The 11,754-nt window shown below is 38.0% G+C and overlaps 1 protein-coding gene across 2 annotated transcripts in view; it reads left to right on the top strand.

The window, feature by feature from the left end:
* LOC137131093 (clathrin coat assembly protein AP180-like) overlaps positions 1-11,365 on the top strand; it is a 28,382-nt gene extending 17,017 nt beyond the window's left edge. Inside the window, exons 3-11 of one of the 2 annotated variants that reach the window (XM_067511914.1) lie at positions 2,700-2,842; positions 4,662-4,737; positions 5,889-5,991; positions 6,714-6,807; positions 7,098-7,209; positions 7,500-7,606; positions 7,703-7,744; positions 10,984-11,045; positions 11,292-11,365. In XM_067511914.1, coding sequence (XP_067368015.1) covers positions 2,700-2,842; positions 4,662-4,737; positions 5,889-5,991; positions 6,714-6,807; positions 7,098-7,209; positions 7,500-7,606; positions 7,703-7,744; positions 10,984-11,045; positions 11,292-11,304 — 752 coding nt within the window. In that variant the 3' untranslated portion in view covers positions 11,305-11,365. Of the gene's footprint in view, positions 1-2,699; positions 2,843-4,661; positions 4,738-5,888; positions 5,992-6,713; positions 6,808-7,097; positions 7,210-7,499; positions 7,607-7,702; positions 7,745-10,983; positions 11,050-11,291 lie in introns of those variants that run through there. The other variant, XM_067511916.1, reaches the window with a different exon arrangement.
* Positions 11,366-11,754: the final 389 nt, after the last annotated feature.

Consider the following 11,754-nt stretch of genomic DNA (forward strand, 5'->3'; position numbering starts at 1 on the left):
AAGGCAGTCGTCCTCGGACCACAGGGTGAGTGGTTCAATCCCCGGCCCTGACTATATTTCCCAGCTGTGCAGTGCCGGTCCAAGCCCGGTAAAAATTGGGGAGGGTTGCGTCAGGAAGGGCATCCGGCGTAAAAACTGTGCCAAATCAACATGCGGACAATGATCCGCTGTGGCGACCTTGAACTCACGGGATAAACCGAAAGGACAAAAAAAAAAAAAAAAAAGTGCATAATATAATATAATGTAGTGAATTACAACTCAAAAAAAACTCTTTCTTTGTGAGATATTTATATATTTGAGAAATATTTGTTATTAACTACAGTTGTTAAAGTCTATGATATGGTATGGTTTTATTGTTTTATTCTGATCTCTGAGTGCAGTCAGGATTTCTTGTAAGATGGAGTGGAGGCCACTAACTGAACTTAAACTGTTTAGATGACACGGAAACACACTTTTGAATTATTTAACTAAAAAGTAAAAGTCACTTTGAACTGAAGAAGCAATGAATGAAATGAAAGGCCTGAGGAGTGAAGAGTTTTGAGTCAATAATTTTTATTTTAATTGCATTTATTAAAATAAAATCAAAAAAGATTTTTTTGTGTTTCTCACAGTGTATCTTAGCCATCAACCTTCTGTGCCATGTTTTTGTCTAGATTCTAGACATTAGTTTACTGGAGTGGTTCTTATTTTATTTTACTATAAATAAAACAACCCTAATTCCAAAGAAGTGAGAAAGATGTGTAAAACAGAATGAAATGATTTGCAAATCTTATCAACCCACATTTTATTCACAGTAGAATGTTGTCCCATTCCTGTCTGTATAGCTGCTCAACAGTTCTGCGCCTTTGTTACTGGATTTTTCATTTTATGATGCGCCAAATCTGGACTGCAGACAGGCCAGTTCAGCAACTGGGCTACTCTTCTGTGAACCCATGCTGTGATAGATGCAGCATGTGGTTTAGCATTGTCTTACTGAAAAATGCAAGGTCTTCCCTGAAAGAGATGTTGTACAAACCTCTATGTACTTTTCAACATTGATGGGGCCTTTCCAGATGTGTAAGCTGCCCACGCCATAGGCACTAATGGCCCCCTGTGCCATCAGAGATGCAGGCTTTTGAACTGTCTGCTGTTAACAGGCTGGATGGTCCCTCTCCTCTTTAGTCCGCAGGACACGATGTCCATGGTTTCCACAAAGAATTTTAAATTTGGTTTCCTCTGACCACAGAACAGTTTCCCATTTTGTGTTAGACCATTTTAAATGAGCTTTGGCCCAGAAAACGCGGTGGCATTTGTGGATTGTGTTTACATATTGCTTCTTCTTTGGATGATACAGCTTTAACTTACATTTGTGGATTCCACAGTAAAGACAGTGATTTGTGGAAGTGTTCCTGAGCCCATACAATGATGTCCAGTAGAGGATCATGTCTGTTTTTAATGCAGTGCTGCCCGAGGGCCCGAAGATCACACGCATCCAGTTTGACCTTCGGCCTTGTTTTTTCAAATTCAAAATGAGCTAATATTGTCCGTTATTGGTTATTGTTGCTTATGTTCTGTTCTGAATAAAATATGGTTTAATGAGATTTGCTAATCATTGCATTCTGTTTTTATTTACATTTTGCACATCTTCCCAACTTCTGTGGAAATGGGGTTGTAGTTACAAGCTGTAGTTCTTTTCTTTGGCTGATCTATTCTAATTGTTCAGTGGTTTCTTTCTTTCCTTTTGGACACTCCAAATTGTTGTATTGGCTATGGCCAGTGTTCGTGCAATGCCACTGATTGATTTTCCCTCTTCTCTCAGACTCACAGACTTGCTTATTTTCCCGCATAGTCATCTATCTGTTCTTTATCAAACAACAAATGCTGTGTCCACATATTAACCCCAAGTCTAAAACCAGGAGTAGTCATTTAGTTCTTTAGAGTTATTTATAGTTTGAACAGTCAATATCATAGGAGACCCCTGGGTAAGCCAATACATTTGCAATACGTCTTTATGTTGAATGTTATTTACACTATAGGGCTAAAGTTCTGATGCTCATGTGTCCCTGTCTCTGCTATGGAATCATCTACTCTGCCCTCCTTTTTGCTGTAGTAATGACTGGCTGCAGAAATGAACAAAGCAGCAGCCAGTGAGACTCACACCAGGCAGTGGTGGCATAATGTGCGAACTACTCATCTAAATATGTTTCATTAAGATGGAATATGGCAGCTTCCTGAGGCAATTTTGTCGATAAAAACCAGCTTCTCTTGCTTGTATAGATAAATCTGCTACTTTCTAGTGGGAATTTGTGACATAATACGAATCAGTTCTTCTAAACATTGGTTTGGTTTAGTCTCATTCTGATATACTGTATAATGTCTACTGAAAAATAGTGTTATTTGTAATTGAATAGTCTGTGACTAATATAATTGATTTACATAACTTACAAATCTTGACATAGGACACATTAATGCTTGAAACACATTCTTTGCAGATGTTTTACTTGTTTGGAGAAATCTTCAAATAAACATGAACATGTTGTAAAATGCATAAAGTCCCAGCAGAGCACTACTACAATGCTCTATCACACTTTATGTCATTTAACCCATCTGTCTTTCTCTACCATCCCTGCAGTTGTGGAAGAAACAGCTTCTTGTCTGAGTGTCTCCCCCGATAGTATCCATCATCTAACATTCTCCTCCTCCTTTTCTTCACTGCTTAGTCCTGATCCAGGCCACCCAGGAGACTAATGTGAACGTCCCCCAGATGGCTGACACGCTGATGGAGAGGGTCGGCAATGCCAGCTGGGTGGTGGTTTTCAAAGCTCTGATCACCACACACCATCTCATGGTGCATGGTAATGAGGTAAGGTTATAATAAGCACATACTGTACTGTATACGGCGATTACAGACCTATGTTGCATCCTGCTTTTAATGTTTAGTAAAACACTTTGTTGTAGTAAGTATTTTATATAGCCTCTAGTAGAGAAAGCAGAAGTCTGGCTGCACTGGTAAACTGAGAAATGTAGGGTAGCACAGTACAAACTGTGAAATGTTAAATTACACTTAAATTAATAATTTTATATGAACAATGGTTTATACAATTGTGTAATGTAGTAAGGGTCACTCGTGGTGCTGAATCCACAGGTAATTATCAAGACTCTGAAAGTAATTGTACTTAGCACTTCAGGATCTTACAGCTTCTTTTTGTTGTTTTACAACCTACAGTTTTACGCAAGCATGATTTCCAGATGTAGCACAAGATATTTACCAAAGGCCACAGTATGTTAGTACATTGTTGCACAAAAAAGTAATGCAGGTTAAAAGCTACTGAAGGTGATACCAAATCCATTGGGTAAGTTTTATGTTGTGGTGTACAGGGGTTAGCTTGTCCTGACCCCCTGACCCAGTTTATGTCCTGACAGCTAAAAAAAAATTCAAGATCTCTGAATGGGCAGCAAGGGAAAACCCAGAGATGTGAACACATTTAGTTTTGCTGTCCATCAGATTTCCCAGGCTACTAAAGAATTGCACATGACAAAAAAGAGAGATGCGGCATTGTAAAGTGTGCTGAAATATTTCATATAAGAGACACAAATGACAGGAAAAGAGAAGAGGAATGTCATTTATTCACTTTCCAGTTTCCCCACTCATTTGTGTGTGCAATTGCCTTTCCCAGTATGCACTCAGTAGAAAGCAAACAATAGGGCTGGCGAAGATTTAGTTACAGTGAATGATGATAATAGCATTAAGACAGCTGAAACTGCAGGTGTCGGGGGACAGGGCAAGTGTACTTATGTTGCCATGGGGCAAAATAGGATACCGTGGCCTTTTACTTACACACACACAGTTCACTGATACGCTTAGTTGTGTGCGAACCATGTGATAAAGGGCCAAAATATCAAATTCACCTACTGGGTTTCGCTGTTGTGGTGGGCAGGAGTCTACATAGACTCTACTATATGTCTTCATAGACAGAAAAAATGATGCTGGGTCTGACTGATAGGTGACAGAATAGAGAGTCCATCACACCTTGGGGACGCATAACCACACTCCCGTTAAATGCCAATGCTGACACTTGGCCGTCACAACATTAAATCCGCTAGGTGGATTTATGGTCATGCTTGTCCTTAGTCAGGGCTATTGTAGTGAAACAAATGAACGAGGTAGATGATGTGTAGCCCAGTAATTTTCTTTAGGGAGGATGTTTCATTCTTAACCACCCCACAATTTATTATGCTCTGCTATGTACCCATGGAGCTAGTATCAGCACTGTGTGTGTTTTAGACATAGTGAATTTATTCTTGTGTTTTTCCTGAGAGAACTGATACCAATGAAGCTTCTGTACCACTAGCAGCTAATACAGTAGCTTAGCATAAAACCAATTGAACTGCCTGCTGGTTGTAGCTTTAGGTTTACACGCAAAAAACTGTTCTGTGAATGCTACAAAATGTCCAACTATTCCAATAATCTGTTTTGATTATTTATTTATTTTTGTGATTAACTAACAGGAACTTTTATTTTTTCCCAGTTCTGATGTGTTACAGTCTTTCATACATTATAATATTTCAAATATCAAACCAGGTATCAATTTATGACAGTTTCTCTGTTGCATTGTTTCACTACCAATGCCATTTATGTTTAGTGCCTGAACTAAACCTCGTGTGTATGTCTTGTCCTGCAGAGATTCTTGCAGTTCCTCGCATCTAGAAACACTTTGTTCAACCTCAGCAACTTCCTGGACAAAACTGGCTCCCATGGTGCGTGATGTATTTTTCCTTCCCATGTATTACAAAGGCAGCGCCCTAATATTTTCAATTGCAGTTCACTTTCATTTTCTCCCAACCCTTTGTTTTGCTTTTGTACTGTCCCTGTTTCCCCAACACTGGAAGTCAAGATTTTTAACAGATGTTTATTTTTAAACTAAGACAACAACAGAAAAAGCTTAAACATTAAAACCAACCTGACCACTCTTACATCCACCCCACAATTCCAGTCTTCTTAATACCCGGTCCCCTAATTAAACCCATCTCCATGGAAATTAAGACAGTCTCCCATGGTGATAACAACAGGGTTTAAGCCTAATGTCGAGGGCATTTTGTCTAGCACACGGACTGGTTGGGTTGCCAACGCTCTTGAACAGTAAAGCTAGGGGGGAGGGGGGTCAATCACCAGCAAACACACGTCTACACGGATCAGCTACAACTTTAAGTACACGTGTGCAGTTTAATGCAATCTAATAGTGCCAGGAATTCTACTTTTACAAGGTTATCAGAAATAATTCTACTGTATGTTTCTTATTGAGGTCAAAGTAGTTAGTGGAGTCATGTTTCATTCTCATCATTAAAAAAAGAGGTAATTCTAATGTCTTGATCACAACACAAGACAGAAGACCAGCGGAGCAATATTGCGACAAACAGCATAGTAAGATGAAAATTCAAATAATTCTCATGTCTGTTTGTTAAATATGAAGCTAAAACCATTGGGTCAGCTTAGGTTAGCATGAGGGATGAAGAAGCAGTAACAAACAGGCAATATTAGCCTTGCTAGCTTTATGACCACATTTTTACACAAACATGCAAGAATTTTAAAAGTGTTTTGTGTTTTTGTCCAAATCAAACAAACACGATTTAATGTATTAAACACTTAATAAGTTACTGGGAAGCATGATGGGTTTGGGTTATCTTTTCCCCTTGCTTCCATTTTGTTATGCTAATTAAAGCAATAAATTCCCTTAACATTTATTATCATAGGTACAAAGTTTTTTGAAGCTTTGTAACCTCGTGACTTTATGTTGTTTTTTTTTTTGTTTTTTGTTTGTAAGTCTTTTAATATACTGCTTTGCACCTAGTTAGCTTTAAAAAATGCTCAAGAATTTAGCTTTATATGGGTGTACTTGTGTTCTTCCCAGGCTACGACATGTCCACCTTTATCAGACGCTACAGTCGTTATCTCAACGAGAAGGCCTTTGCCTACAGACAGATGTCTTTTGACTTTGGCCGGGTCAAGAAAGGGTACAGTTTCTTATTTCTTATGACATCACCTTGCTGCCTGACAATCTAAGCATTGCTATTGATTTTTTAGTGTTTATAAATTACTTTGTTAGTTTAGATGAACCAAAGGATGCACCCTTCTTACTTGCTGTACAGGTCAATCATACTAATGCACATCCCACAGGGATCACATGAGATGGACCTGATTAGTTCAACCTCCTTCTGTTTGCATTCTTGTGTAAGCTGTCCAGATTAAAGGCATATGCAGTATGTGGACACAGGATCACACCGCTATATAGTCAATATAATATGACACATTTTAATTATGGAGAAGAAATATTGATAATATACAATGTTTAATAGTATATAGCACAGCCGTACATGCACTGAGTGCAGAGATGAATGCAGTGTTTTGTGCAGGCTTGCAGACTGAACAGCTCTGTTTAACTAGCAGACAGAAATGTAGCCAGCTTATGGCTACATAAGCTGAAAAATACAGACAGTGACTACAGCATAGAGATCAGGCACACTGGTGGATGCATTTGCAAGTTACACACACAGGTATTAATGTGTGCTGACAGATATTATGTAAGTGTGACTCTGTCTCAGCTCTGGATTCATTACAGTGGCTACTGGACCATATAAAATGTGAATTAATGTTTGCTTCTTTACTGGTTTAAAATATTTCAGCTTTATTGCCTTCTGTCTTATCTCGTTCTCTTTCTACCTCCTTTGGGTCTCAGAGCTGAGGGAGTGATGAGGACTATGTCAGTGGAGAAGTTATTGAAAGGGATGCCCACGCTGCAGAGCCAGATCGACTCACTGCTGGATTTTGAAGTGAGTGACAACAATTGCAAGTCCAATTGCAAGGTTACTGAATTAGCTGAGATATAAACACAGAAAAAAAGCTGCTCTGTGGACTTAACCAAGCTTACTGTACTGCTGTAGAAAAATTTAAAATGACATATAATCAAAACCCTTTTGTTTCTTAATTAGTAATATCATTTTCATGTATGGTATGGGACTAACCTGTTTCAGGTATATTACACAAGTACTAACCTGTAAAACTTTTTTTTTCTTTTTATCTAAACACTCTTCTGCTTCTTGCCTTTTATGTCTGTCAACAGGTGCATCCACAGGACCTAAACAATGGAGTGATAAATGCCTGCTTTCTCCTTCTCTTTAAAGATTTGATCAAGTTATATGCTTGTTACAATGATGGCATCATTAACCTGTTAGGTAAATCATCCCTTTGACTTTAGCACAGGATTTTTGAACTAATCAGTGAACAAAACTGTATTTTTATTTTCTCCTGTGTACAAACACCTCGAAAAGACCTAAAAAAACATCATTATGTTAATATTTTGATACTTTTTTGATGACATCCTTCTAAGTTTTTGGCAATCAGCCCCAATTAAATTGTTTCTATTTTCCTAAGGAAATGCTTTTTTAAAATGCTTGCAAACGTGTTTCTTTTTATTTGTCATGTAAACATTTATGATGATCACATTGTTTTCTGTGTTGTCTAGAAAAATTTTTCCAGATGAAAAGAAGCCAGTGTAAGGATGGGCTGGAGATCTACAAAAGATTCTTGACACGAATGACTCGGGTTTCCGAATTCTTCAAAATTGCAGAGGTAACCTGCAGAGCACATCATCTGACTGATTAGCGCTGTAGCTTAATTTTATACATATTAACAATTGCATTGAACTGTCACTTTCCTCTTGTACAGCAAGTGGGAATAGACAAAAATGACATACCTGAACTCACTCAGGTAGGACTGACTAATGCGGTTTCTTATTGTTATAATTTTTTTGTAAATGACTATCATTTGATCCGTAAGGCTACATACTAACAGAGCATGTCAGTGTTGTGATTTTTCTGTCTTGCATGTAATGTGAATGTGTACTGTAGCCCTACTGTATATTTTTCCTTCTGTTGTGTTCACCATTATTCTCCATTAACTTAACCAAACATTCAGAAAACAGCTACACTAATGATGGAAAAACAAAGCATATCAAACTGTACCCCATGTGCACTTCAATCCTCTTCACAACCAATGAGCTGTGGTTCTTTGGTGATTGATGGCCCCTGTGCCTCCCCTTCTCTTTTCGCTTGCAGAGATGCAGATTGATCATTCAGGCTGAGAGTGTGAGTAGTGAGTAGTGCACAGAGCTAGCTTTGGGAAGCAAACAACTTAGGGAAGGTCAATAGTTAACCTCTCTTTGAGTGCACTGAATTGAAGCACACTGCACACAAGTGCACACCCAGCAGGCTGACATCAGGCGCTCTGATGAAGTGGGATGATGTGACTGGAAGAGCCGATTGGATAAGCTGTGATATGCTGAGCAATGCTGCTGACCAGGTGGCTGTTTCTGCTGCTAAAACCTGAGCTAAACTTAGTTTTAGTTCAGTAAATGTAGAATTTTTTTTTTTACCCACAGAGCTGCAGAGTTTCCATGACAGCTTCACTTCAAAGGTCATTTTTTACTTTTTTGATTCCTGATTACTGGATCACTGACCAGTCGCTAAACACAGTGAGATACTTGCTTTTCTCCTTTGGCTTTTAAAGTCTCCCATTCCTTGGAAACTCTATAGCTAAGGTTTAGACATGAAAGTGTGATTTGCATGAAAAGCACGCTAGAATGTTGTCTGGTTGAATGTAAGCTTGTTAGGTCACTGGATATTGGCAATGTTAGATCTTCAGAACCAATCAAATATACAAATTTATGGGTTTAGTCAAAGGCTGTTTGATATGTACGGTGCAGGTTAGCTTCACGGTTAACAGCCTATCTCAGTATTATGTTACAACACTGGATATGTGGTGTTGCTGCTATATTGTTTTACAGTTAAGTGCTTATTGAATTTTTTGTTGAGAGTAAGCTCGGAAGATTATTCATCATGCCTAACAGTAAATGTCAGGCCATACTCTGTAGCCAGTTAGTGTACAGAAGAATTCATCTTTATTTCTATTTTTCTAGTCCACAGTATGGATGATGTTGGATGCTCTTCGGTGACTGTGAAATGTGGTCTTACGCAGTAAATAGAAATTTAAAATACTCTTGATGTCTTGTGCTCGCTGGACATTTTTCTTCTTTAGCAGTCCTGCACTTGCGTTTGCTGCCACAATTTACTACAGAGCGTACATCAGTGTTTATTAAAGTGTTATCCTGCCATAACATATAAGGATGGCATAAATAATCTTCAAAGCATAGCCTTTAGAGTGCCTCTCCTTAGGTACAAGACATTGTATGGGTCATAAGTTTGATCAGTGGGTCTAGGAGAGCAAACCATATCAATCTCCCAGATCCCTGCAACTACAGTGGATTAATCGTAGGCTCAGCCACCAGTTTCTACTCCAGTCTGTAAACATGTTATGTCATCACTCATGTACTGTACACGTTATTACAGTACAGTGTGTACCGTATACCCTACATACTAACAGCATGTAAAGCAGCAATCTAGAAAATACTTTGTGAATGATGGCACTGCCAGTCTTACGAGATAATTTTTAAAACACACAGTCTGCTTGGGGGTCTGATGCTGAGATAGTTCGGCAGCTTTTAAATTTGCCTCAGCAGATGAGAACTGAGTGTAAACACTGCAGTAATAGAGCCGATTATTGTATCCTTGGTCTACACAACAGCCTTCATTGTTTACTGGTGAGAACAGGCGCTTTAGAGCCACTGGATGATAAAGTGGTTGTACCCATCCCTTTCAGTGCTAAGACAAAATATTGTCAGCCTTTCATCCCTGTTGGTCATTAAGAGTTGCAGGGACAATCGACCAAACAGCTTTAAATAAAAACATTCAGAAAACAGATCAGGGAATTAGCAAAAGTGAATTAGTGAGTTGTTTAATTGGCTCTTTTAATAATGCTGGATATTATTGTGCTACTGCATGTCAGGAGATGATAATGTCCTCTTTAGCCTGGATGAGCATGCAGCTTTGTTTTATGGCTGGCTGGAATATTGTTCTGTTCCTTCTGTTGGCATGAAAATGAAACCTCATGCTAAACTTTTTTTTTGTTTTCAGTTGCTTTTTTGTTGTTGTTTTTTCTATCCTGTTTTATCCCCCTTTTGGGGGGATATCATATATGTAGGGTTATTCATTTGGAATTGCCAAGATAAAGGAATATTCATCATATGTAACATAATATATAAGAGAGGACTAAATGTCATCAAGTGATCTAGTATTTAGTATTAGCAAATGGTACAAATACAAGTTTCAACACAGGAAGTGAGGAAACATTTAGATTAGAAAAGTCTGTGTTCAGAGTTGGACAGATTGTCATGCTATGATTTTTCATGGTGCAAATATATATCCAAGTAAGGTAGAGATTTGCTGGAAGCAGATATTTTTTTATAATTTTTAGTCATTAGATTTAAGTCTTGCTATGGTAAATAAACTTAAATTCTTTAAACTTAAAGATTGTTTGGTGATTTATACCAACAGTCTAATTCTCCAGTTCTCCAATCAGGTGTAGAAATGGAGAATCTGGAAAGATTCTAATTGTGCACCCAGTCATGGACTGAATTTAACACTGAAGTGGTGCATTCACAGATGAGTGAATTGCTGTCAAGTCACTGTTGATCAGATTATTTCTTACAAACTGCACAGTGCAGATAATTATCAGTTTGACCTTGATAATTATCAAAATGACCAGGATATTGGACACAGTAGCACAGTTGAGGGAATAACAAACCCTTACCACAGTTGAATGGCATATGTGTTCATTTATGGTTTTATTTCATCATAAAACATATATGCCAGAAATGCAGATTTCATTTGACGTGTTTTTTGAGGAAACAAATGTGTGTTAGTGCTCAATAGAATATTCCTAGTGGGATGTTTTAAATAAATCTAATAAAATAATAAAAACTAACATACGTAATTCTGTAGTGTGTCTGTGGTTCATTGTGTTTTTTGTAATCCTCTCTGGTCAACATGTTTTCAGCCAGTGCTGAACAGTAACTGTGTCTGTTGTACTAGTCTATCTCTATCATTCTGCAGGCACCTGAAAGTCTTCTGGAGTCCCTGGAGACCCACCTCAACACTTTGGAGGGGAAGAAGCCGTAAGTAGTCAAACATAGCTGCAAACTGTTTTGTTTTTGACCAGCAGTAACACAGAGCCTTCACTAACCCTGCAATTGCAATTTGTAATAGTTCTATATGAAAGCGTCATCTGTAGTGATTTTAAGCTCAGTATGTGTTTGTCTACGTGTATTTACAGCCAAATAGAAAACCGAATGCTCTATGTTTGGGTCTTTAAACTCTGGCCTTCTCTAACATGTCATTTCTTCTGTCTTTACCTAACTCAGAGAGGATAAGTAAGTATTTTTTGTCAGTGGTAATTAAGCATGTACATACTCTTTGTGCTGATAACCAACAGTTCTGTTCTGTGTAGGTTCCAGTTTTTAGTAATTGATCTTTTAATAATTAATTAATCTGAACAACCTACTTCATGTGTATATAGTATACAATAACTACTATACTTCAACATACAATGATGCTACATTTTGTAAACTTCATAGTTTGCATCATTGTTATCACTAACATTCTCTACAATTGCCTCTTAAACCTGTCCACACTAACATATTTTTCTTTGTGACCGTCATACTCTATTATCTGGTCGACTTCTACAAAGCTGTCATTGCATACCATTCGGTTCCAACATTCAGCGCTTTCTGTCTGTAATGTTGAAAAGAAAAGCTTTGTTGGTGTGGAGCGAGGCCCAATGTTATTACTCAGCAGTGCACTGGAGATCCATGAATTGCACTTGTT

Source organism: Channa argus, chromosome 7 (assembly GCF_033026475.1).
Source record: "Channa argus isolate prfri chromosome 7, Channa argus male v1.0, whole genome shotgun sequence".
NCBI lineage: Eukaryota > Metazoa > Chordata > Actinopteri > Anabantiformes > Channidae > Channa > Channa argus.